The sequence below is a fragment of the Podarcis muralis genome, chromosome 9, assembly GCF_964188315.1.
Source record: "Podarcis muralis chromosome 9, rPodMur119.hap1.1, whole genome shotgun sequence".
Taxonomy (NCBI): Eukaryota; Metazoa; Chordata; class Lepidosauria; order Squamata; family Lacertidae; genus Podarcis; species Podarcis muralis.
The window spans coordinates 39,945,285-39,970,717 of NC_135663.1; the positions used below are offsets into that span (position 1 = coordinate 39,945,285).

General features: G+C 44.9%; 1 protein-coding gene across 1 annotated transcript; it reads right to left on the reverse strand.

Annotated features, from left to right (window-relative positions):
- Nucleotides 1-215: 215 nt before the first annotated feature.
- On the reverse strand, nucleotides 216-24,608 carry TMEM154 (transmembrane protein 154). The gene is made up of 6 exons (XM_028745069.2): nucleotides 24,419-24,608; nucleotides 14,374-14,691; nucleotides 7,467-7,494; nucleotides 7,009-7,094; nucleotides 4,054-4,111; nucleotides 216-963 (listed from the first exon to the last, which is right to left on the reverse strand). The coding sequence occupies exons 1-6, from the start codon at nucleotides 24,480-24,482 to the stop codon at nucleotides 948-950; spliced, it is 570 nt and encodes a 189-aa protein (XP_028600902.2). The 5' UTR covers nucleotides 24,483-24,608; the 3' UTR covers nucleotides 216-947.
- Between the last annotated feature and the right edge of the window lie 825 nt (nucleotides 24,609-25,433).

Consider the following 25,433-nt stretch of genomic DNA (forward strand, 5'->3'; position numbering starts at 1 on the left):
CCCAGGCTAGGTTACAGCCTTAAAAACAATAATAAAAACAATTTAAAACAGCTTTCAAGAAAGTAAAGACAAGAGACTATCTTTCTCCGAAGGACTGGCAAGCACCATTGGAGGTAATTACGAGGTGGATAAACCTGCTCCTAAGATTTACAAGAGAAGTTTGGACTCCATGAAACCAAAAGTAGAACACTGTCATGGAAGACTTAGAGGGCATACTAGGAAGCTAGAAAAGAACTTTATTATGTCTCTTTAAAAAGAACAGTAACAGGAAATTCCTGGCTCGCTTCAGATACCAGTTCAGCACCATCTAGTGACTCAACTATATAATGACATCATCCATATCGACACAATACAAGCTTTTCAAATCTTGCAGTATTTCCTTGTCCCAAATCCTCCGACAGCTCCTGGTTGTTTGAAATGATGTCCATGCTACATTCATTTATAGAATGATTGCCCGTTTCTGTTGCCCTCATCTGTTCAAATCTGTGTGAGGTATCACCATCATTACCAGAAAGAAAATTAAATGCCAGTTCCTCGGATTGTATTTCAGAACTGTGATTTAAACACACAGGAGCAAAGAAATTCAGAACCAAGGACACAGTGTCCTTTGTACATAAAAAAACATTAGTGTAATGGGCAACCTTACAAAATAATACCATAACGTGATTGATCAAGGGGGGCGGGAATGAATTGCTCCGGGAAATGTCTGAAAGAGGATTGCACTCTTCCTATTCCTTCTGAATTTCACAGCAGAATTTTTTTCCCAGGACCTTTGCTTTGCAGAACTGATGTCATCATGATGAGGAACAGAAGCAGCAGGGAAGGACAAATGCATTAGCATCCTTGACTGTTTCAGGTGAAGGAAACTCAAATCCAGATCACCCCAGATCTCAGGAATTATAAGGTTTGCTGTTTCTTCCTTCAATTCATACAATGCCTTCTTGATTTCAAGATTCGCAGTCACTGTGTAAACATTGTTTAATAAAATAATTAGCAGGTGTTTCCACATTTGAACATTGTACTTTCCTAACACACACAATTAGGTGGTTTTTTTAAAAAAATTGTGATCAGTTCTTCCTTAGACCTGGGGTCCCCAGTGTGACACCCAAGGGTGCCTTCATATACCCTCTTGGCCCCCCTAGGCCCCCTGCCCTTCACATTTTTATTTTAAAACTATTAAACCCCTGACCTAGATTGTTCCATTGCCACACAGTGTGTATAGAATGAGAAAGAGCACGTCTTACTATTGGACTAGCATCAAGCATTCAAATGTCTGAGTTACACAGAACCTAGTATTGTACAGAATTAAAAGGCTGTTAATTTTCTGCAAAAGTGTTATGATTAGGTTAAGACTGAACTGAAATTCATATGTTTACACACTCTCAATGCAACACACGTTAGTACAATGAAAGAAAGCCCCCATAACCCTATTCTGTTGTGAGGTTGTTGTTGTTGTTGCTGCCAATCTCTGATCTGTTCCCTTGCCGATAACCAGAAGAAACCAAGATTGATTATAGGCCAGCTCAAAACTCACAATCTCTGTGGATCTGTGGTGCAATGCAATTAGCATGGGATTTCCTTCAAGAATCTATTGCCTGCAAAGTCTTTGATTTCATGTGCTGAGTGACTGATGATCTTTTCCTGCCAGCATCCTTTACTGCACTTTATCTACCGTTCCTTGCTTTCTTTATACCATGGGTCCCTTTCTGCCTTCTTGGTCCTCATGTTTTCACTGTCTGTAACAGCTTCTTTGGTGCCACCGCTCCCAGGCAATTGGCCTGCAGGCCTGGGATGCCTCACTCACCCGTTGGGGTGAGTGGTGATAACAAGAAGATAAGGAGGGGGATTCCAGCCTGGTGTACACAGCAAGATGGGGGGGTCAAACAATTTCCATCACAAGTCACACTTATGAACCACCATGTTGCACCTGACTTTGCTTCCCTGAGTCATTATTCTGCATCTGGATAACCTTGGGGGGGGGGGTGTTCTTGTAAAATGCAAAAGTAGGTCCCACAAACCAGAACAATCCAAATATTCATTCCCGCCACAGAATCAATTGGTTTGAGAATCTGTAATGGTTTGAGAATCTTTGCTGGCAGATCCCCACTTCCCCAATCTTACTGATTGGTTGCTACAATCCAGCCTATCTGAGTGAAGAAAATCTGCTGACTGCTTACACTGAACTGCAGCAAATTACCCTGGAGGAAATGTCCACAGAAGTGTCCTCAGGGCACTTGATTAGACACCTTTGTTCTCGCATCTCACGCTTTAATTCTCTCAGGGGCGTTTGTTGTCACCTGAAGCTCTCTATGCCCTTTCCCTTAGCAAAACATATCTAATTTCAAGTAGCATATCATAAAGGACACAAGCCTACACTATTGCCATGATTCATAATAAAGCAGAGCCACCTAGTGGTCCCAACAAAAAAAATTCCTTCCAGTAGCACCTTAAAGACCAACTAAGTTAGTTCTTGGTATGAGCTTTCGTGTGCATGCACACTTCTTCAGGTATCTGAAGAAGTGTGCATGCACACGAAAGCTCATACCAAGAACTAACTTAGTTGGTCTTTAAGGTGCTACTGGAAGGAATTTTTTTTGTTTTGACTATGGCAGACCAACACGGCTACCCATCTGTAACTAGTGGTCCCAGTGATTCTTTCTCCTCCCCTCCCTCCCAGAAATCCATGCTGCTCTTTTATTTACAGAAGGGATGGGCGAAGAGTAGATTAGGATCTTCTGGCAGATCTCTGTGTGATCTGCCCATTTTACTGTGTGAGTCACAGTAAAAAGCTTTCTGACTTCCAGTGGTTTAACAATAGCAAGTAAAGTCTTCAAGTAACCCCCTTTCTATGTTCCTCACCTGTAAAATATTAGCATTTCTTGGTTTCCTTTGACCATGGCTTAGTGCAGCCCCACAGACTAGCTTTAGAGGTTTCTGTTTAGAATCCCTAATCTGTAGCAACTCAAGATGTTCATGAGGTGCGGTAGGCAATTGCTGTCCCTCCTCTCACAAAACTCTATTTGAATCAGGCTCTGCCCCCTGCTGCTATTTTGCACTGGCTCTGGTTGGTGGACCTCAGTGGCTCCTGTCAAAATAAAGGAGATCCCTCAAGCCTGAAGCGTGCTCACTACTGATTTACACAGCCGGTTTTCAAGAGCGACCATTCAACATTTTATTCCAGCATCTTGGAAATGCAGCAAAGGTGGGCGATTTCAAATATTGCCCTTCTCCCCACCTGCCACCCCCCAAACATGGATATTTTCAGCCACTCTAAGAACAAACATTGAAAGCATAGGAACCTAAGTCAGAACACTAGTCTCTCTAGCTCAGTATTGTTTTACATTGAGTAGAAGCGGCTTTCTGGGGTTTCAGACTGAATATGCTCCCAGCCTGAAAATGCTGGGGAATGAACCAGGGACTTCTGCATAGGAAACAGATGTTATCCCACTGAACTATAGCCCTTCCCCTTAATGTTTGTGGCTTGTGAGAGGTAAAGGGGCAACCAAAAGGCAAATTCTAGGATATATTCAAGAAGAAACTGGAAAAAAGTGCTTTGGAAAGTGCATTCATTGTGTTAATTTTCTTTTTCTTTTTTTTATAGTTCACAATTACTAGAACAGTGGCTAATCGTCTGTTTAAAATGCAACCACAAAATGTCTTCGTACCTTCAACACATATATCAGCTACATAAGTCCATTGAATTTTCTTATTATACCAGCCACTCAGCAGGTATAGAACCAGTGAGCTGGACAGAAACACAACTCCATCTAAAGAATAATCCCTTCCAAAAAGATATATTGAATTAGCAGCGGACAGTTCACAAAATGAAGTTCCGCATCCATCTCACCAACAAGACTAATAAAACCCCATCTCTCAGTGGTGGGGCAGAAGTGGGCTCGCAAATCTATCGTGTGCCTCAAACAACAGAGTAATGTTGATAAGCAAAATAGATTTCAGGGTCATCTGCAAAGAAGAAGAGACCATTGTTCAATTTTGGATCTATTGAAGCTGACAGTGTCCCTTTCAGAAGTGTAATTGGAGAATCGCAAGTACCTTGGGCTGGCATTGCAGTCTTTTTCTTCTTTCACGGCAGGCAAATATTCACATTCAGCTAAGAAAAGATTGGAGACAGTGAAACTATTAGCCTGGGGAATTTTGTGAACGTCTGTTCAATTTGAATAGCAATGACTGCACTGTAGACTCCTCCAGGACCTGGACATCATTTTTTATTTTTATTATTATGTCTGCAACCATTAGCCCATTTAAAACCCTTGTGGATAAGTCAGAAGCCATAGTAACCTTTGTTTTATTTATATTATATATATATATGCGCAGAGCACCCATTTCCCAGCACCTTGCCTTTGTCACAAGCTAAAAATAAGAGAGATAATAATAAATTGCCCATCATACAATTGTTTATGTCATGTCTGTTATTCTGCTGGATTACTCCAGCTGGTGAGTTTGTGTGCTGTTGTCCTTTTCATGCTGTTGCTGGGTAGCACCCATCGAGTAGTGGCAAACTTTGAAGACCCCTAGCAAGGTCAGGGGCTTCACTTTTAAAGGCAGGCTCTGTGTCTTCTGCCAGGTACTGTAATGTCAGGCTCACCGCAGCTTACTGCGTCAAGCAAAGGACAGAGCACCAAACCCACTGATGCCAAATTAAATGTGAACTAAGCATAGGTGCCTAGTCTAAGGAGGATGGCCATGTTCACACCAATAAACTTCTCCTATCTGGTGCTAGAGATTTAAGCACCAGGGCTCTTCACTCCAATGTTGCCGTTAGTTGATAGTATTTCCATAGTATTGCACAAATCTGTAAAGGTATAGACCAGAGCAGGGGTTGCTAACCTGTGGTCCTCCAGATGTTGGACTACAGCTCCCATCAGCCCCAGCCAGCATGGCCAACAGTGAGTGATGGTGGGAGCTGAAGTCCAGCAACATCCGAAGGCCCACTGGGTAGGCCCCTCATCTACATATTATGGATATGTAATGCTTTCCCAAAGTCATTTGATCAGCAGGCAAGGTATGCCTAGCAATTTGCTTACCTGGAGGCCTTACAAGCTGGACATAAGGCAACTGTGTTTAGTTGTATGGGACTTTACTCTACAGTCCCTTCTTCAAGAAGCATGACTTGGAAAAAATAGTAGTCTTAAGCTATGTGAAGGATTTTTTGAGGGGGTTAAGAAATCCCCTCCCCCATTATCTCCAAAAGAATTTGGGGGAAACAGAACAGGTTTTTTTGGTGGGCAGGGAGGATTCATATCACTACTTGTTGTTAATAGCTACGCACAAAAGTTAATAGCTACGCACAAAAGTGATATACATGTTTACAGAAATTATTAGCGATTCAAAAATCAAATCAAGCTGTGACCCCCCAAACATGTCTGTAGGACATAGGGTTTCACCAGTCCGAACAGTGAGCAAATTACTCACTTTACGTTAACAACAATAGCAACCATAATAGCCTTGAGGTTATTCCAATCCACTCCTTTACCTTGCAAAGGTACATATTGGATCTTGTTGCACATAGAGCACCTCTAATAATCTACGGAGATCAGTTCTCAAGAAAATAGCTACTATCCTATGTAGATTACCAAAGCCATATGAGTGTAGAAGAGGTCCCTGTAATGTCAAGTAACAGGCATAGAGTGAAAGGGGAGGAGGTTCTGATGTGGATGTAGGTGACTTGCCATACTCAATATTTGTGTCATTGTGCACAGTTTTCCCCTTTTGCATAGTCTTTGAACCAGGCTCTAGGTATGCAAGGTCTTTTCAGCAGCTTGGTGAGACGATCCTCTGTTATCAGGGTATTGAGGCTCTAAGGGAGCAACTTGACCGTGATCACCTAATGAGTCCTTTCTGAGCAGGAACTTAGGGTGCTTCCATACTGTCACTCTTTCCAGGTGGAATACAGTGGCATGTCAGCAAATTCAGGCTGTACAATTAAAGTGGAGCTCTTGCAGAACAAACCCACTCCCCCACCCCAGGAAAAAACAGACTTTTATCATTGGAAAGTAAGAGGGAAATGCAGTGGAAACTGTGGGATAGCAACTGCTTGATGAGATGTCATATAATCTCCCTGCAAGCAACTCAGGATGAATGTTCAATAAGCAGTTGACATTGTATAACCTTCCCGCAAACATTGTGGAAACCAATCAGGACGAATGCTGAATAAACAGGTCATCTGGAAGCAACCTTGGGCCCAAGTTTTTACTTGTACTATTCTATCCACTAGACCGCAGTGACTTTATGGCACTATCTGTGGTCTGGGTATCTTGGTGCCTACATGTATTTTAGCCCTTTCTCTGGTTTTTATGTCTCTCCCCCCCCCCCAGCAGCTATGTTTTGCGAACCTCTTGGAATAAGATATTGATACCACATTCCCTGTGCCAAGAAGCTTGATTTAATATACAGTGTTTGAGGCAAACAAGCATGCAGATTGGAATAAGAAGCCAGGAGACATAGGTTTAAGAATAATTGGATATGCCCAGCTCTCTTCCAGATTGGACAATAATCACAACTAGCCATCTGCTTGTGGAGAAAACAATGATTTCATTCCAGGTAATGGAGGAGTAGATAGCAAACCTAAAAAGACTGCAAGGAGGAAACGATGTGGTCATAGCAACACGCCTGTAAGATGATCCTGGAGATGGCAGTGAATAAAAAGTGCTAGGAGCCATGAGTCAATAGTGGTGAAGCATATCGCAAATTAATGCCAAAAAACACTCCTTAATACTAAAACACACACCACTCTCAGAGAAGCCACTTGCTATATTGAAATGGCTACAAATATTTAGGCTTTGAAATAAAAACTACATCACCTTAAAGGGACACACATCTTTTTTTCAATCCCCTCAATATTTAAAGAGCAGATATCTTCTGCTACTATTTTAGTATTTCAGATTATAGACTTAAATGCATTTTAGAGAACTTAGGCAAAGACAGTGGGAAGAGATGGGCTTGTTAGAAAAGAAAAAGGTCCAAGAGTAGAATGAGATCAATACATACTATTTCGTTTTAAGCTGCTCATCCATTTATCAAGCTCTTCCATCTCTATTTCCATTACAGAGGGTGTGTCTTCTTCAAAAATAGGACTGAGTAAGAAAACAAAAACATATTTTGGACCACACAGTTTAGAATTGTTAGACAGATATTTTAAATACCATTTTAAAATCAATCCACGTGTTAGGCTGTATTTAAGTATTTAGCTGTCGGTGTGCTTAATTTAGAAAAGAGCATCATTGTGTGAGCTGTTGAATCAATAAATGTTACTAAATCTGGAATAAAGCTAATGCAATAAACTAGTAGTCCAGTAGATCCCATTGTTGCAATATGGGGGACATCGCCTAAAGACGACAGCCATTTTAAAAAAATTAGATATGGTTCTGTCATACTGAAGAGTCTATGTGGCCCTAGGCCATGAGAACAGTTCCACAACTGTTGATATGAACAGGAAGCAGTCTTACCTTTTACAGCTTTCACTTGGTAGTTCCTCTGAAATAAAATGAAATGCATTTCAGAAAGAAGTAAATGATTCATTTAAAAAAGAGATAGAGAGATGTGCGGTGGGCTGGCAATTAAATATTGCAGAGTAGAATGCTCCTGCTCAAGATTCAACCCAGCTATACTCCATTCCCTTCCCCCTTTCCCTTGGTTATCCATTCTTGCTTTGTTGATTTGTGAAGTCAGATGCTTTTCAATCCAAAATACCCGGAGGGCACAAGGTTGAGAAATAGTATGAGGCAAATTGGGCCAGGATTACATCCTTTACCTTCCTGAATAATTATTATGCACAAAGCCAAAAAGAAGAAGAAAAAAGAAAAACATATGAACTTGGAGGCAGCAAGAAAGTAAAATGCAGTAAAATGGATATTAAGCCCAAGTTGAAATTAGTAGCTGAGGTAAATTTAAGATGTTGACTACAGCCAAGCTGCATTAATATTCAAATCAGAGTCTAGCGGTGAACAGGAGACTGGAAGCAATGAATTTCTTGAGGCTAACAGGTTCCAACAGTGAAAGCAACATAATGAGAAGTCAACAACTGTGATAAAAAATGTTTACTTCCACACAGCCTAATGCTGTACATGTGCAGTGCACCTGTTTACGAACAGAGACTGTAGCAGATTACAGATAAGGGGCAAGATGAAAACGCAAACACACACAAACACCTAAAACCTGGAGAGAAAGGCATTTGAGAGCACGGAGCAATGAAGGAAAATAAACCAAGGAAAGAGTACCAATTGCCAGGAGAGATGCAGGTGGATGAAACACCAGATGGAATAAGAGGGGAAACCACATCCATTGGAGGTTAGGATGTGGTATTTTTAAAGGAGGAAACTGTCTTCTGAACAACTGAAAGGAAATGTGTCTTTTTATACCTAGCAAGGTATAGGAGGGAGGAAAGGACAGGGGGAAGGATGTAGGCACTGCTTCACTTTTCCCAGCAGAAACATTGATGGTTTGGACCACAGATTTAACCATGCCGTCTCCACAATGCCTCGAGTTCTGTTGAAAGTTCCACCCCAAAAATATGCTATATAGGCTGCACCTTTTGTCAGTACAAATGATTCACAGTTGGCATGACAAATTCACAGCATAGTTGTCCTGACCTGACCTCAAGCAAAAGCTCATGGGGTGTGCCAGGGGTACTCCACAAGGCAGCCTGGAGCAGCAGGACCTCGGAGAGCTCTCAGTGAGCCACTTGTTCCAATGGAAGGAGAAGGTGAATGGACCACTCTGTCCAGATTACTCTTCCTAGACTCCACTGCCTGCTACCTGAGGAGTGTGGCTACTTAAAACAGGAACAGGAAACCTCAGGCCCAGAGGCTGATGAAATGCCTGGAGGGCCACAATCTGGCTCCACAGGCCCCAATTTCTTCCCAGGCCGCACTCATCTCGAACCCTGCCTACTATCCTCCTTGGGTGTTCTTATCTGGTTAGAATGTGTCCTTAAACTCCAATAATGCCTCTTGCTTTCCTGGATGGAGGGTACTGATGGGGCGTGTGTGTAGAATCGCTCTGCCCACTATTGCTTCAGGCCCTGCCCACCACTGATACATTGCCCCCAGGAAGTTGCCTACAAAGGAAAGCAGCCCTCAGTCTGACAAAATTCCCTGGTGTACAAATGAGTGCATTCTCCTCTGGGGTTGCCCCCCGTACTGTTGAACAGGTGTTGTGGAGCAAGAAGAGGTTGGCATCTTGGGTGAATTGGGTTCAGGGAGGGGTGAGTGTTCTAGCAGTCCTGGTGCAGCAAGTTCCTGTCTGCCAGACTCAGGTTCAGGATGAGGAACCCAACTGTGTTCTTCAGCCAGTGGTATGGTAGTCATGGACTTGACCACTTCAGTTCTCCTCCATCTGAGAATTCTGGCTATTGCTTGAGGCTCAGACCATAACAGCTGTGTTCTATGGGATCCAGTCCCATAAAAGCATGTACAGTCGTACCTTGGTTCTCAAACGCCTTCTGACTCAAATGTTTTGGCTCCCAAACACCGCAAACCCAGAAGTGAGTGTTCCGGTTTGCAAACTTTTTTGGAAGCTGAACGTCCAATGTGGCTTCCGTGGCTTCTGATTGAGTGCAGGAAACTACTGCAGCCAATTGGAAGCTCCGCCTTGGTTTTCGAATGTTTTTGGAAGTTGAACGGACTTCCGGAACGGATTCCGTTCGAGAACCAAGGTACGACTGTATAGGATTGCAGCCTCAGTCATTGGTGGGGAAAGTAGATCGGGTTCTAATACTGCAGGAGATTTCTGAGTAATACACAGTGCTTTTTCTGGGGGTATGCAGGGGTGTGCATACCCCTAAATATTTTGTGAATCTAACGGGAGAAGAAACTACCAAAATAAAATTACAGTGGTACCCCGCAAGACGAATGCCTCGCAAGACGGAAAACCCGCAAGACGAAAGGGTTTTCTGTTTTGGAGGCGCTTCGCAAGACGAATTTCCCTATGGGCTTGCTTCGCAAGACGAAAGCCCATAGGGAAATCTCCGGGGACCTGTTTTAAATTGCTGGCGGTCGGGAGCAAAGACTTTCGCCCACAGCCGGCCTTCAGAAGAGGTCCTGGACCTCTTCTGAAGGCTGGCGGGGGGCAAAAGTCTTTGCTCCCCCCCGCCTGCCTTCCAGGGACAGCGGAGACTTCTCCGCTGCCCCGGGCGATCTTAAAATGCTGGCGGGCGGGAGCGAACGCTTCGCTCCCGACCCCCAGCATTTTAAAATCTTTGGGCGAGTGTCTGCAAGCCTCGCGCGCCCGGCAGGAGGTCCAGCCGGGTGCGCGAGGCTTGGGGCGGCAGCCTGTCACCCGAAGCATGGGGAGCCCTTCGGAGAGCTCCCCTTGCTTTGGGCGAGTGCCTGCAAGCCTCGCGCGCCCGGCAGGAGGTCCCGCCGGGTGCGCGAGGCTTGGGGCGGCAGCCTGTCACCCGAAGCACGGGGAGCCCTTCGGAGAGCTCCCCTTGCTTTGGGCGAGTGCCTGCAAGCCTCGCGCGCCCGGCAGGAGGTCCCGCCGGGTGCGCGAGGCTTGGGGCGGCAGCCTGTCACCCGAAGCACGGGGAGCCCTCCGGAGGGCTTCCCCTTGCTTTGGGCGAGTGCCTGCAAGCCTCGCGCGCCCGGCAGGAGGTCCCGCCGGGTGCGCGAGGCTTGGGGCGGCAGCCTGTCGCCCGAAGCACGGGGAGCCCTTCGGAGAGCTCCCCCTGCTTCGGGCGAGTGTCTGCAAGCCTCGCGCGCCCGGCAGGAGGTCCCGCCGGGTGCGCGAGGCTTGGGGCGGCAGCCTGTCACCCGAAGCACGGGGAGCCCTCCGGAGGGCTTCCCCTGCTTCGGGCGAGTGTCTGCAAGCCTCGCGCACCCGGCAGGAGGTCCCACCGGGTGCGCGAGGCTTGGGGCGGCAGCCTGTCACCCGAAGCACGGGGAGCCCTCCGGAGGGCTTCCCCTGCTTCGGGCGAGTGTCTGCAAGCCTCGCGCACCCGGCAGGAGGTCCCACCGGGTGCGCGAGGCTTGGGGCGGCAGCCTGTCGCCCGAAGCACGGGGAGCCCTTCGGAGAGCTCCCCTTGCTTTGGGCGAGAAGTCTCTGCTGCCCCGGGCGATCTTAAAATGTTGGCGGGCGGGAGCGAAGCGTTCGCTCCCGCCCCCCAGCATTTTAAAATCTCCCCGGGACAGCAGAGACTTCGCTCCCGCCCGCCAGCATTTTAAAATCGCCCCGGGACAGCAGGGGCTTTTAAAATGCTGGCGGTCGGCAGCAAAGCCCTCCTGTCCCCGGAGCTTGCGGGGCGGGAGGTGGGAAGAAGGGCTTTTTTTCCCACCGCCAGCCTTCAGAACAGCCTTCTGAAGGCTGGCAGTGGGAAAAAAGCCCTTGTTCCCCCCCCCCCCAGCCTTCAGAAGAGGTCGGGGAACAGACTGTCCCCGGACCTGGTCTGAAGGTGGTTTCCCTAGGAACGCATTAATTGATTTTCAATGCATTCCTATGGGAAACCGTGCATCGCAAGACGAAAAACTCGCAAGAAGAAAAAACTTGCGGAACGAATTAATTTCGTCTTGCGAGGCACCACTGTAGTTTCTTCTCTAGCACACTGAATCATCAGTTCTGTTGCTACCCCCAATGGCAGCCTAATTTCCTGTCACGGTGTTTCCTGAGTCTCAGATGGTAGAGAGCGTTTAATGTGTGAAGTAGGAGTTGGAATCTAGCAATTTCGTTGTTACCACCTCCGATGGCGGCTTCATTTCTTTTTCCAGTGATTTTATTGAGTCAAAATGAGAGTACCCCTAAACATTTTTTAAAGAAAAAAAGCAAAAATAATTTGAAAAACAAGGAAATATCTCCCCCCCCCCCCCGCTGAATGAAGAAAGCTGGGGTGGGGGCAGAGGAACTAGAAATGCGTTTTTGTGCATGGGGATTGCGAGTTTAGTTTTGGTACTGAGAACAAATTTCTGGGTTGAGAATGTACTCAATTACCCTGTTCCTTAATCTAGGTGTGTATTGCAGGGTTTGAGTCACCCTAAACTGTCTGCGTCACCCAGGAGATTGCAGCCACAGAGATAAAAAAGAAGAGCTGCTCTGTTATCTGGAGAGGTCACTTCCTGGTTCTCATGGAGAAGCTGTTTTCAACGGAGCTCAGCAACGGAAGCATGTAGCTGTATTGAGACAGCACCAGGTGTTGAAATTTTGCACCCCTAACATTTTTTGTGCCCGGGTGGGCCCCCCATGCTATGCCACTGCATCCCGCTGCCCCCCATCCTAGGAACTGATGTTTAACCCTCATGGAGCTCCCAGCAGCCTTAACAAACCACAGTTCCCATGATTCTTTGGGGTGGGGGTGCCTAGACTGTGCTTTAAGGATATGGTGCACACTCAGCCAAAGTATCACAAGCAGGAGAAAAACACACAACCAAAAACCAATGCCAAGAATTCATGGCGTTGCAACTGAAAATATGCCTGTAGACAGTTGCCCTGTATGTTTATATACCAATATTCATAAGCATCATTAGCCATGAGACTATTAAACCACTGCTTGTATATTTTAAATATTTGAATCTGTGCATGTCCAATCACCATCTTAAAGCTTCTCCCACTGTTACCAGCCCTTTATATTTCACTGTATATTTTCTAAAGGCTCTGCCCGTTTCCCCTTTCCATTGCATCATAAGCAGAATCATTGTCAAGGGAAACATGTCGTTTCCTGGATTGCATTATCCTTCTAGCTGGCGGATTAAAGACATCACAATCCCATGATTCTCCTGCAGCATGTTTGGATCTTAGCAAGCGGTAGGTGCAATTGCCACGTTTATCCTGGAAGACCTTTGTGAGGGGAAATGTGAAGAATAAAATTAATTTTTGAGGCAGCCTTATTTTCTCCTCTTTCTTTATTGGAGAGGCATAAATCCAATACTGTAGTAAGTATAAGGGCAAGTATAAGAAAAATGGCAAGGGGAATTATCTATGGCCAAACACCCTTGAGAAAGAGCCGAAAAGCCAAGAAAATCCCATTATAACTGTCCTGGACAAGAGAGATAAGCAGTGGGGACTAAGAAGCACAGTCAGACCAGGTTAAGTGGGATTTCTTGTTTGCACTGGAATTGTGTTTAGCCAAATAATAGTCTCCTGAGGAATTCAGAAATGTGCCTGGTTTTCAACAACACTGTTCAGCAGCATGGAATATACGAGGCACTGAGGGCTCAAAATCCCAGTGCTCAAGCATAGGCTGCAGAAATCATCTTCCCTTCCTTCCAGACCATGAGCTTTGCCTCCTGGGTCTATTCCCTATCACAGTGAATAGAAAATGTATTCTCTTTTGTTTTGGGGGCTGCCAGGAATCACACAGAATGCCACCCTGGACTGATTTGCGACAAAATATATGTCACCCCACAGGTAACCTGAGAGAATATTGTTATCCTGCATTATACACACATGCAATTGTATGAGCATAGGATCCAATCTTAACCTTCAACCCAATGACCAGAAGTTAGAGGCAAGCCAGCTGCTGAAATCCCCATATGTTGGATTTCTGTTTATGCCACTGTGTAGTTTTTGGAGTCACAAGACTCTGTCTACATTCCAGACTGTTGGAAGTCTCATGGGAGACAGGCGATGGATGTTGATGTTACTGGTTTCCTGTTCCTTTGTTTCGGTTGTTCACTGACTCTCACAGAGTGCAGATGCATATTTTTTCTGTCCTGAGTAGTTAGAAATAAACTTAGCGATGTAGCACATATTTCGGCTCATACACAGTAAAAAGGTAAAGGGACCCCTGACCATTAGGTCCAGTCGTGACCGACTCTGGGGTTGCAGCGCTCATCTCGCTTTATTGGCCGAGGGAGCCGCCGTTTGTCCGCAGACAGCTTCCAGGTCATGTGGCCAGCATGACCAAGCTGCTTCTGGCGAACCAGAGCAGCGCACAGAAACACCGTTTACCTTCCCGCCGGAGTGGTACCTATTTATCTATTTGCACTTTGATGTGCTTTCGAACTGCTAGGTTGGCAGGAGCAGGGACTAGGCAACAGGAGCTCACCCCGTCACGGGGATTCGAACCGCCGACCTTCTGATCGGCAAGTCCTAGGCTCTGTGGTTTAACCCACAGCGCCACCTCCTAAACTAAAGTTAGACCTAATTCAAGAGTTAAATCCAATTCAGACATTTACCATGTGATAGCCAGTTGTCTCCTCTGCATAGGTGCCAGCTCCCTGGGGCCCTGAGTGCCCAAACACCCACAAAATTCCCCATGAAGGGGCCGGGCACCCACAAATTTCAGTGTCCAGGCCATGCACACTGCATAGAACCCACGACACTGGGCACCCACGGTCACGGGGCCAAGCTGGCAATCCTGCTCCTCCATATATATATAATCTAATATGGTCCTTCACACATCACCCAAGAAACTTTAATATCTACCTTGCTTGGGTGGTTTCTGTTTCCAACGTCTGACAATGAAAACAACCAGCAAAACAATCAGGACTAGAAGCAGAGCAGCCGGGACTCCGTATATCAAAGCAGGATGTAGGTCTTCCATTTCTGCAGAGGCCGTGGTTTCCATTTCCGAATTCTCTGCTTCTGTAGATGTAGAGGCAGTTTGCACACCCTGGTCACTAGTTGTCAAAATCATAACAGATGTAGGTGATCCCAGTGTATTCAGTACAGGTACTTCTGTGGTAACAGGTGATGTCAAGCCATGCCCTGAAAATTCTTCATCTGCTGGTGCTGTTGTAGAGCCTGCCAAATGGGGGGAAACAGGGCTGGATTAACCATTAAGCAAAATAAGCACATGCTTAGGGTATCAAGGGAAGGGGTCACCACATAATTTTTCCATCAGAAAAAGTAGGAGAACTTTCCCCCTCAAATATAAATAAAGTGAAAGTATAAAAAATAAACAGTATTTTCTATCTTACTGTAGGTTTTGTTTAATATCAAAAACATAACATTTTATTTTACGGTTTATTATTGTTTATATTTTGAATATATCTATGGGGGCCCCAAAATCTTTTAAGTGCTTAGGGTTTCTAAAGGTCTTAATCTGGACTGGGGGGGGGGAGACAAGTATATATCACTTTTATTTGGATAACTGGAACTAAAAATAAATTTTAGCAAATGAGCTTCTTTAAAAAAATCCATTCATTTTCTGATGCGTACTCAAGAAGCATCCTTGACCGCATGGCTGCTCAAAAACTGTTATTGGCAATGGGATCTTAGACTTGGCATTTCTCTTGTGACCCACATCTTCTGATTACATAACAACTCATGACTGTGTCCTTTGGATCTATAATGGTTTCCACAGAGATTTGTTAAACCCAGTGTGTTGTAAATCTAGAATCAGGGCATTGTAGTGGAGCACTGAGTTTGTAAATCACTACAAAGCATTTAGGAAAATAAAGTTGGTTTGTTGGGTTTTTTGGTAAGAAAAGTCAGTATATTTATGGTTTGCTTTATGAAAGCTACTATTATACAATGGTACATAGTATTCAATTCACACAAAAATTATGAACAGATATTTACAGCATGACACGCTCACAACGAAAAACACGTTCTTTGAAACAAGGTATACTGAAGATGCAGCACAGAACAGCTCCAAACGTATACAGCTGTTTGGAACAAAAGGGAACAAAAGATTTTTTTAAAAAAAAAAATCCTAAATCTCAAAAGCAGAATAAAGTTGAGAGCTGCTGTGCTGAGCTTTAGACATACAGCTGTATCTGGAATGCTGGCAAATAAGTACAATGAAACACACATTAAAAATGAGAGGTGTGTGAGACAAATCACTGTCTGTTTTTCATTTTAAAGTCTCATTTAAGTTTCCATTTGTCAGAATTGCATCTGTTCAGTTGTTGTTTTCAGTGATTGTAATGAAAACCCCACGTGTTTTCTGCTGCTTGCAACTTCTGTATTTTCTATCTAAGGGATAAGACATTTGCTTGCATTCTACTTAGGAATCAACAAATCCGCTTGTCAACTCACCACGGGCAACTGCCCTCTGGTGATCCAAACATCCAGCACCACACAAACCCCTGCCCTGCAGATCTCATTTCCATTGCATTTCCCCCAATCAGGTAAGAAATAGCAGGATTCCTTTCCAAACAGCAGGAAAGACTTCCATTCTTCCTTATCCTCTCCATAACCCACACAAATAAGAACAGACTGTTTCTCTCCCAAGTTCTCTGTGAATGCCAGAGGATGCATGGGAGAGGGCTGGTAGTTACCACAAATAATGGCTGGCAAGGGAGCCTAGCCAACATTTGTGGATCCCTGATTTTATTACCATCACAAACAACAACAGCCCTTCTCCATCCTTAGGCACCAGACTAGCCAAATTTCAGACAGATTGGACAAAGGGACCACACTTTAAAGGAAAGTAAATATGTGCAAACTAATGGAACAAATTTCCCTTAATTTTGTTTTTCATTCAGATATGATGGATTACTATTTCCCATTCATTTATTCGCATGACAATGAAGAAATCAGTTATGTTGATTCATTCATTAAAAAGGTAAAGGTACCCCTGCCCGTACGGGCCAGTCTTGACAGACTCTAGGGTTGTGCGCCCATCTCACTCAAGAGGCCGGGGCCAGCGCTGTCCGGAGACACTTCCGGGTCACGTGGCCAGCATGACATCGCTGCTCTGGCGAGCCAGAGCCGCACACAGAAACGCCATTTACCTTCCCGCTAGTAAGCGGTCCCTATTTATCTACTTGCACCTGGGGGTGCTTTCGAACTGCTAGGTTGGCAGGCACTGGGACCGAGCAGCGGGAGCGCACCCCACAGCGGGGATTCGAACCGCCGACCTTTCGATCGGCAAGCCCTAGGCGCTGAGGCTTTTACCCACAGTGCCACCCGCGTCCCCAGCGATTCATTCATTACCCATTCATTATTAAAAGGAATTAACATCTCTATTGAGGAATGAACATCCCGACTACAAACAGGTGGCTTCTGAATTAGCTGTGGCTACTCCAGAAAGTGATCTTGGAGTCATGGCAAATAGCACAGTGAAGTGATCCAAATTTGAGACCTGGCGCCCTTGAGAAAGCGAGTTCTCTTACTGAATGGAAGGGCAAATCTTTTTTATATGCACACATGCATTGACCAATAAAAAGGCGGTGATAATAGATCATTCTCCCCCCGGTATCAAATTCAGAAGGCATTCCGAAAGCTTGATGTTATGGTTGGTGAGATGTAAATATTTGTTCCTGCCTTTGAGAGCAGCACATACTTCAGACGCTTTATAAATTAATTGCTCCCAAAATAACTTCAGTCTAAGCCATTTCACTCTCCCAGTTGTGCTGCCAGACTCCTAGGGAGGGATGGGGACGAGAGATAAAAATAAGCAACAGTTGGCTATGTAACATACCAATATTGCAGTCAAATATCTCAGAAGTCTGCAATCCACATGCCTATGCTAGTACCTTTCCCCATCTTTATTGGACAGAGATGTCATTGTGTCAAATGGGGTCACCAAAAAGTGTGAAAGGGAAATTTCACTGAAAGTGCACTACAGAGTTTTAGCTGGAGGATTCATCGTAGTGGCATTCAGCAAATCTGCTTATACAGATGCCAGCATGAACTCTCTGCAGCAGAGGTAGCCAGTGGTGTGGTGGATTACAACTTGCACCCAAGGCCAATCCTGCCACTAGACAGATTGAGACACTGACCTCAGACAGCAGGTCTGATAGGCAGAAAGTACACAGAGCTCTGTGGGACGCGGGTGGCGCTGTGGGTAAAAGCCTCAGCGCCTAGGGCTTGCCGATCGAAAGGTCGGCAGTTCGAATCCCCGCAGCGGGGTACGCTCCCGTTGCTCAGTCCCAGCGCCTGCCAACCTAGCAGTTCGAAAGCACCCCCGGGTGCAAGTAGATAAATAGGGACCACTTACTGGCGGGAAGGTAAACGGCGTTTCCGTGTGCTGCGCTGGCTCGCCAGGTGCAGCTTTGTCACGCTGGCCACGTGACCCGGAAGTGTCTCTGGACAGCGCTGACCCCCGGCCTCTTAAGTGAGATGGGCGCACAACCCTAGAGTCTGTCAAGACTGGCCCGTACGGGCAGGGGTACCTTTACCTTTACCTTACACAGAGCTCTGTAAACCCTGGGGCCTGCTCTGTGCACCCTAAGCTAGGCCACTGCCCTCAAGTATGTGGAGGACTCTGCCTCATCACCAGTGTTGAAGTGAAAGTCAGATGCTAACCTGGTCAGCATTTGAACATGGAATGGGAGGGGTGCCATTGTTTATTTCACTTCAGGTGGCAAAATGTCTTGGGCTGGTCCTGCACCTATCAGCCTCAGCTAGCAAGGCCAGTGGTAGGCATGCTGTGAGTTGCAGGTAGTCCACAGCATCTGGAGGACTTCATGTTGACTACTCTTGCCCTTGTGGAAAGCTGCAATAGAAATGTAATCAACTGGTTAATGTCTTACAGAATAGCTATAAAAGGTTACGCCAAGTACTTCCAGGGAAGAAGAGGACAAGCTAGCATGTTGGTGGAAGGGTGTGTGCTTTAAAGTTATGGCAGTCAGGTGAAATGAAAATCACATTGATTGACTGGTAATAAAATACTCTTGAGATGACAGATTTCCCCGAGAAGGCCAATACATTTTGCTGCCTAGGATTGAATAGAAAATGGTATCCCCCACACAAAAAAATCCTACAGAGGCCTCTCCCTGACAGTACAAATACAGGAATAATTAACTAAAAAGGTTAATTTTGGGGCAAAGGGCAATTTGCTGCCCTTTCAAGACCCCCATACCCAAAAATCTGCTACCTGAAGAAGCCACCTCTCTAAAATCTATGAAGGGCTGAATCACATGAGCAGGTAGGTAAGCAAATGCCATTTTCTCTCTTTTTAAATTACTTGTAAAACTGCATCGATTCAATCAGCGTTTTTGTTCTTAAGAGGAAAGGCAATCACTACAATTGCTGTGAGATGCCCTGCAATATTATGTATGTATGAAAGTAACTTCAAAAGTATTTCGTTGTATCCATGCCAGAAACAACTTATTTAAGAAGAGAAAAGCTGTTCTTCCATTTCCTCCCATTAAGAGTGTTCCCAACTAAAAGAGAATTCGTTGCCTCTCCTAATCCTCCTTTTTATTGGCATGTGTCTTAAGAGACATGGCGGAATGTGTCCTCAGGGGAGCGTCCCCCCTTTTCTAAAGTAACACAGGGAACTGAAAACGTGAGCTCGAGATAGGAGGAGCTGTAAAGGAGAAGGGGGAGAGGGCTGGGGTGGGTATTTAGTTTGATGGATGGGTTTAGCTTCAGGAATTTGGGGGAGTGATGTTTAAGTCAACATGTGGGTCATCATTCTCCTCTGAGTTTTGGATGTGAGAGCAGGGTGTAAGCAGTGGAGTTTGACTACTGAGGTGGCATGCTTCATTCCCAATCATTATTTTTCCTTAAAAAAACCCCTACACAATTAAAATAATAACACTCTCTCTTTTTTTCTTCACAAAGGACACTTTCATGTAGGGAGAGCAGGTAAGCGGAAGGAAAAACTGTGAGTTTTCCACTTGTTGGTGTTTTATTAACTAAGGTAAAATTTCCAGAACAAAAGTCCATGGAACTATTTGTCTGAACTTTGGCAGGCTTCCCCCACCCTCACCCCGGGGTACATCCATCCCTCGTGTCTAAAGTTTTCAAACTGGTTGCCCCCCAAGAAATACCTAAGGAAGGAAATGTGATTTCCATTTTCCCACCCCATCCCACCCACACCATATCCAGGATTCAGTTCCATTCACAGAAGGAAAAGTAGGTCAGTTGCACGTTTGATATAAACATTAAAATGGGGGGACGGGGGACGGGACTGAACAATAAAAAAAACACACCTCTTGATAGAGTACTGCAACCATTCTTATGAAACAGTTCCCAAATTAGAGGTTATGCTAAGCATATATGCCCGGAATTAAGGACAATTTAAGTTAATGAAACTTTCATACAAGTAAGCATTTGTGAGACTAGGCTACAATTTGGGCTCAGTTAAGAGGATCAGAGACAGAATGTGTGATATATGCATTATCAACCAACTATCTGGCATGTAGGCCCTTGAAGAGAAACAACTAGGACTCAGGAGTCAGTTCCTAGAGAGTTGACTCAAAGGTGTGGCCTGTCTGGAAAAGTTATTACTATTTTCTGCAGGCTCCTAAGCCTCATTAAGGATATTCTAACTCAGCTTGAAGTGAATGAGGATGGGGAGAAATTTGATTCAGTTTGGATTTTAAGGTTCACCTTACAAAATTCTCACTGTCTGAAACAAGATGTGAACAGAAACACAGCCATCCTTTAACATTCACACTTTCTTTGAACATTGCAATGCGGTTCTCCAGCCAAACAACATGTACATAAATGCATGTATCAGGGTAAAGTGTGCATATAAATGCACACATTAGTGTAAATAACAGGACTGTGGTCTGATCCAGCGAGGAGGGTTCTTCTGACATTCTTATGAGTGTCAAAGGGTTCAAACACCTGAGGAGTCTTGTGTTTTCAATTCAGTCTTTAATCATGATCAGGTATTTGGAGAGGATCCAAACAATGGTATTATTTTAATAATCGTTGGAAATTTGATACGGAGACAGGCAAGCAATGCTGCCAAAACCAGGAACGTTTTCCGAGCCTGTCGTCAACAAGCCAGCTTGTGGGTGAGTTTTATCCAGCATTTGGCTATTTCACAATGAGAAATCTGCTTTCATTTCTCGAAAGCCATTTCTATCTAAAATGCTCATATATTTTGTCCAGAGGCCTAAGCTAGCATTTGATTTATACTTCAAGTTAATATGCTTTAAAATATTTGGGTTTCTCTTCCTTGAAACTTGTCTGAACAAGAAGCCGCTTCAGACTTTCATTCTTCTTCGGAAGTTGCCTTTCGCAAGAACTTCCTTAGAGATTTTTTAAAAGTTCAGAAGCTTAGCGTCTCAAGCTGTTGCAAGAAATGGCGGTAGTCAAAACATTAATGCACCCAAAGTACTTAACAGACGACGTCTCTCTTGTGGACTGCTTTGCAAATGCTACATGATTAGCGTGGGAGGTAAAATCCAGAGAGTTTCCTATGGCAAAGGAAACCCCCCACCCTGTGGGTCTTCTATGACAGGTAGATGTGTCCACCTATGAGTCATTTGATGGTTTACAGACAGGTGACCCGCACATCTCTAGGGTAAGGGGAGACAAATGGTGGTCTCACCCAGGCCAAAAGGGTACTCCACCCATGTCATAAACCATGGCTTACAACACATAAGCAAGCTGCCCCTACTTTGCTCCTCCTTGATCTTTCCCATTTTTACTGGGAGCAGACAAAGCACGACCCCTGGCCTAGCATTACATTCTAACTAAGGATTGTGGCTTGTTTTGCTCCAATAACCACAGTTGGTTAAGCCACGAACAAACCTTGCCTGAGGTTGTGGTATGTTGGGAGCGAAACAAACCATGATCCCTCGTTCAGACATAACACAAAATCAGGGATTGTGATTTGTTTCCTCCCAGTGATTACCAGTATTCATTCATTCATTCATGCATGCATACATACATATGTAAGGGACGTGGGTGGCGCTGTGGGTTAAACCACAGAGCCTAGGGCTTGCCGATCAGAAGGTCAGCAGTTCGAATCCCCGCAAAAGGGTGAGCTTCCGTTGTTCGGTCCCTGCTCCTGCCAACCTAGCAGTTCAAAAGCACATCAAAGTGCAAGTAGATAAATAGGTACCACTCTGGCAGGAAGGTAAACTGTGTTTCCATGCGCTGCTCTGGTTCACCAGAAGCAGCTTAGTCATGCTGGCCACATGACCCGGAAGCTGAACGCCGGCTCCCTCGGCCAGTAAAGCGAGATGAGCACCACAACCCCAGAGTCGTCTGTGACTGGACCTGATGGTCAGGGGTACCTTTACCTTTACATACATACATACATACATACGTACGTACGTACGTACGTACATACATACATACATACATACCCTGCCCATCTGGCTGGGTTTCCCCAGCCGCTCTGGGTGCCTCCCAATAGAATATTAAAAACACGATAAAACATCAAACATTAAAAACTTCCCTAAACAGGGTTGCCTTCAGATGTCTTCTAAAAGTCAAGTAGTTGTTTATTTCCTTGACATCTGTTGGGGGGGGGGTCCACAGGGCAGGCGCCACCACCGAGAAGGCCCTCTGGCTGGTTCCCTGTAACCTCACTTCTCGCAGTGAGGGAACTGCCAGAAGGCCCTCAGAGCTGGACCTCAGGCTGAACAATGGCGGTGGAGACGCTCCTTGATTATTGGTTGATTATTTAATTTCTATACAGTACTGCTTAAAATATTAAATATATATTGAAGTGGTGTACAGGAAACAACAGACAACTTAAAGTATTACAAATTACACAGTTACAGATAAAAATTATATTAATTCAAACTTACTAATATATGGAAATCAATATCAATTCCTTTGCCTTCTGACACACCCTCTTTCTCAGCCTCTGGGTCTGGGTTCTGTTCCAGCCTCCAAACAAACTCAGTTGACCCACAGAAGTCTCACAGTGAAAAGAGTTCCTAGAAACAGTGAACATCCCCCTAGCCCATGGGTAAGCAAACTAAGGCCCAGGGACCGGATCCAGCCCAATCGCCTTCTAAATCCGGCCTGCAGACGGTCTGGGAATCAGCGTGTTTTTGAGTAGAATGTTCCCTTTTATTTAAAATGCATCTCTGAGTTATTTGTGGGGCATAGAAATTCGTTCATATTTTCCCCCCAAAATATAGTCCAGCCCCCCACAAGGTCTGAGGGACAGTGGACCGGCCCCCTGCTGAAAATGTTTGCTGACCCCTGCCCTAGCATCTCACTCTAGCCTTGCTTTTTTAGGCTCAAGGTGCATGGCACTTCCTCAGGCTGCCCACAGCTGTTTCCCTTTCAGCTGCACTCTCTGCACCCAGTTCCAGGTGCAGCAGGATTGTTGAATTTCCAAGGGGGGGGGCAAAGGATGGAGAAAAGGCCCCTCTCCACTCACAGCTCTTTCTTCACCCTCTTCTCCTCTTCCCCCTGTTTAAGCAGGGAGCAGCAATGAGGACCAATGCAGGCACAATTTCCTTGTGCAGAATAAGTCATCGTTTATAGCTTACCATAGCTGGTGGGCAGTCGAACTGCCATTCTCCTGTGGCAACAATTTTCTTCAATCTCTGTGGAGCTTGCAGACTTTTTTCTTCTCTACCAACCTCAGCTTTTATTAAAAATTTGCCTGTGACTAAATTCTTCCTGTCTGAAACCTAGCTTTACCAGTCTAGGGTTTTACCAAGATTTAGATTATATGAATAATAGAATCCCTCAATAACTCGCTAAGTCACTCTTCATATTTTATCCCACCATCTTCAGGTCAGGTACAGTTGCAGTTCAGACACTAGGGAGGATGCCCACAGAAGGTGGAATGAACACTTTTCATATTATTATAAAGTACAAGCAGGAACCAACTCACTGGGTAATTTAAAGCAATGAAAGAAAAACAAAGCAAATACAGGAACTCTCAGGCTTGTGGTAACCCAAACCTTTGTGGAAAAACTTTTTCACTTTCTTCAAAACCAGTTATGAATATCAGCAAATGGGACTTCTGCTTTTGAGGTAAATTTGCTGGATTTAGGTGCAGCATGCTTAGACAACCCTTTTACAATTAAAAGAAAAAACAAAGAACTTCTACCCTCTCTGTCTCTCTTGTACAAAATGTGCATGTTTAGACACTTTAAATAGCAGTCAACCATTTATTAGAGTATATCCATTGAAATGAATGAAGATGACCAAGTTAGGTCCATTAATTTGAGTGTCAGCTCTGACTGAAACTTAATCACCAATGGTCTCAAATATATGAAGATAAAACTAGGACAATGATTCCACCCCCAATTATTTTTACATGGGAAAAAGAACACCCCAAAACACATTTTTTTTTGCTGTGCTGCCCTACAAAAACAAATTGTCTGGGGCTGACACTATCTTAAACAGCAGCACATGCTCAATATTTCTAGGAGCTTACTACCCAGTAATTTGATACATTCAGCTATCGCGATAACAATGAGAGTGTGGATTTATTTGCCCATAAAATACCGATATTACAAGGCTGCCTTGTGCCTGTCTACTTAGAGAAAAGACCCACTGAGTCTAGTTGTGCTCATGCCAAGTGTGCACAGGACTGCAGTCGTAGAAGCACAGGATTTTAAAAAATATATATACATAAAAACTCATACGGCAGAACCAGCAATGACTCAGAAACAAAGGCTTCACGTACATCTCAACACACCTCAGATCTGTAGCTCAAGCCGGATCCATGGAAAGAAAAGACAGCAAACTGTTGGGAAGAAGAGTTACAAGACAGAGTGCAAGTTTGTACAGACAGCCTTTGCAGGGACCAGATATTCTGGGTGTGACACTTCAAAACAGTTCCATAGCCTCAAGCATAAAACGTGCCTCTATCGTTAGTTCTCCTTAACAATGCAGAGAGCATGTTACTGCCACTTACCACAGCAAGCAGGTCTTTCGCTGAGCAACAGAAATAAAGGCAACATAAAGTTGTGTTTCTGCATGTTGACGTCCCTGTGATCAGGTATGAAGTTTGTTTCATTCTCCCTTAGCTGTACAGAACATGTACATTTCCTGTTTCCTGCCTCTGTGGTTGGATGTGTAAGATGCCTTAAGGAGATGCACTATGTCTGATTGCTTGTAGGAAGTGATGCAATTTAGTTTGGGCCTGTCAAATGAGCAACGATTGCTGATTCAGCTAAAGAAACCACCAGGAAAATCCACGTGTGAGAATCTCGCAATCCTCTCTTGTTTTCAAGATCTGACAGTCTCTTTCCCACCCAGACAAGAATGCCTCAAATATATCTAGTTCAGTGATGAAGTACATGCCTGGCATGCAAAAAAGGTTGGATCCTTATCATCTCTAGGTAGGGCTGGGAAATACTCCTGTCTGAAATCCTCAGTTGCCACTGCTAGTCACTGTAAGTTTGATAGAGCAACAGTCTGACTTGCTTTAAGGCGGCTTCTTATATTGCTTTTAAAAATGAAAGGCACGGTGCTTCTCAAACTATCTGATGTGGTGGACCAGCAATTCTTCACACACACAGTGTGCCAGGGACTGGTACCCAGGCCCAGCCCACCCATGGGGGGGGTGAAGCACCTGCCTTGGGCGTCAGGACCCCCCCCCCCCAAGTTGGTGCCACTGCAGGCACCCTGTCTATACCACCACTTCTTCACCAGCAGGATCACACTGGAATCTCACGATATCTTACCAGAACTCACCATTGTTGCTGCTTCACGGGCGCTGCCACCACACCCAGATAAGGGAAGCTTTGGCAGTGGAGCTGCGCCTTCCCATTTTGCTTCAAGCAGTGAAATGGGACAGGCTGCTCCTGACAGGACTATATTTGGTCCCTCTACCAAATGGGACTTTTAAAAAAATTGCAAAAAGCTTTACATGCTACCCCAATCTCTGAGCAGGGCAAGATTCCAGAGGTTCCAGGCTCTTACCCAGG

Coding starts and splice junctions, on each gene's coding strand:
- TMEM154 (XM_028745069.2), bottom strand. CDS start 24,482: ATGCAGAAACACAACTTTATGTTGCCTTTATTTCTGTTGCTCAGCGAA. Junction 14,692..24,418: donor CGAAAGACCTGCTTGCTGTG/GTAAGTGGCAGT, acceptor CCCATTTGGCAG/GCTCTACAACAGCACCAGCA. Junction 7,095..7,466: donor CCAAGTGAAAGCTGTAAAAG/GTAAGACTGCTT, acceptor TTTCTTACTCAG/TCCTATTTTTGAAGAAGACA.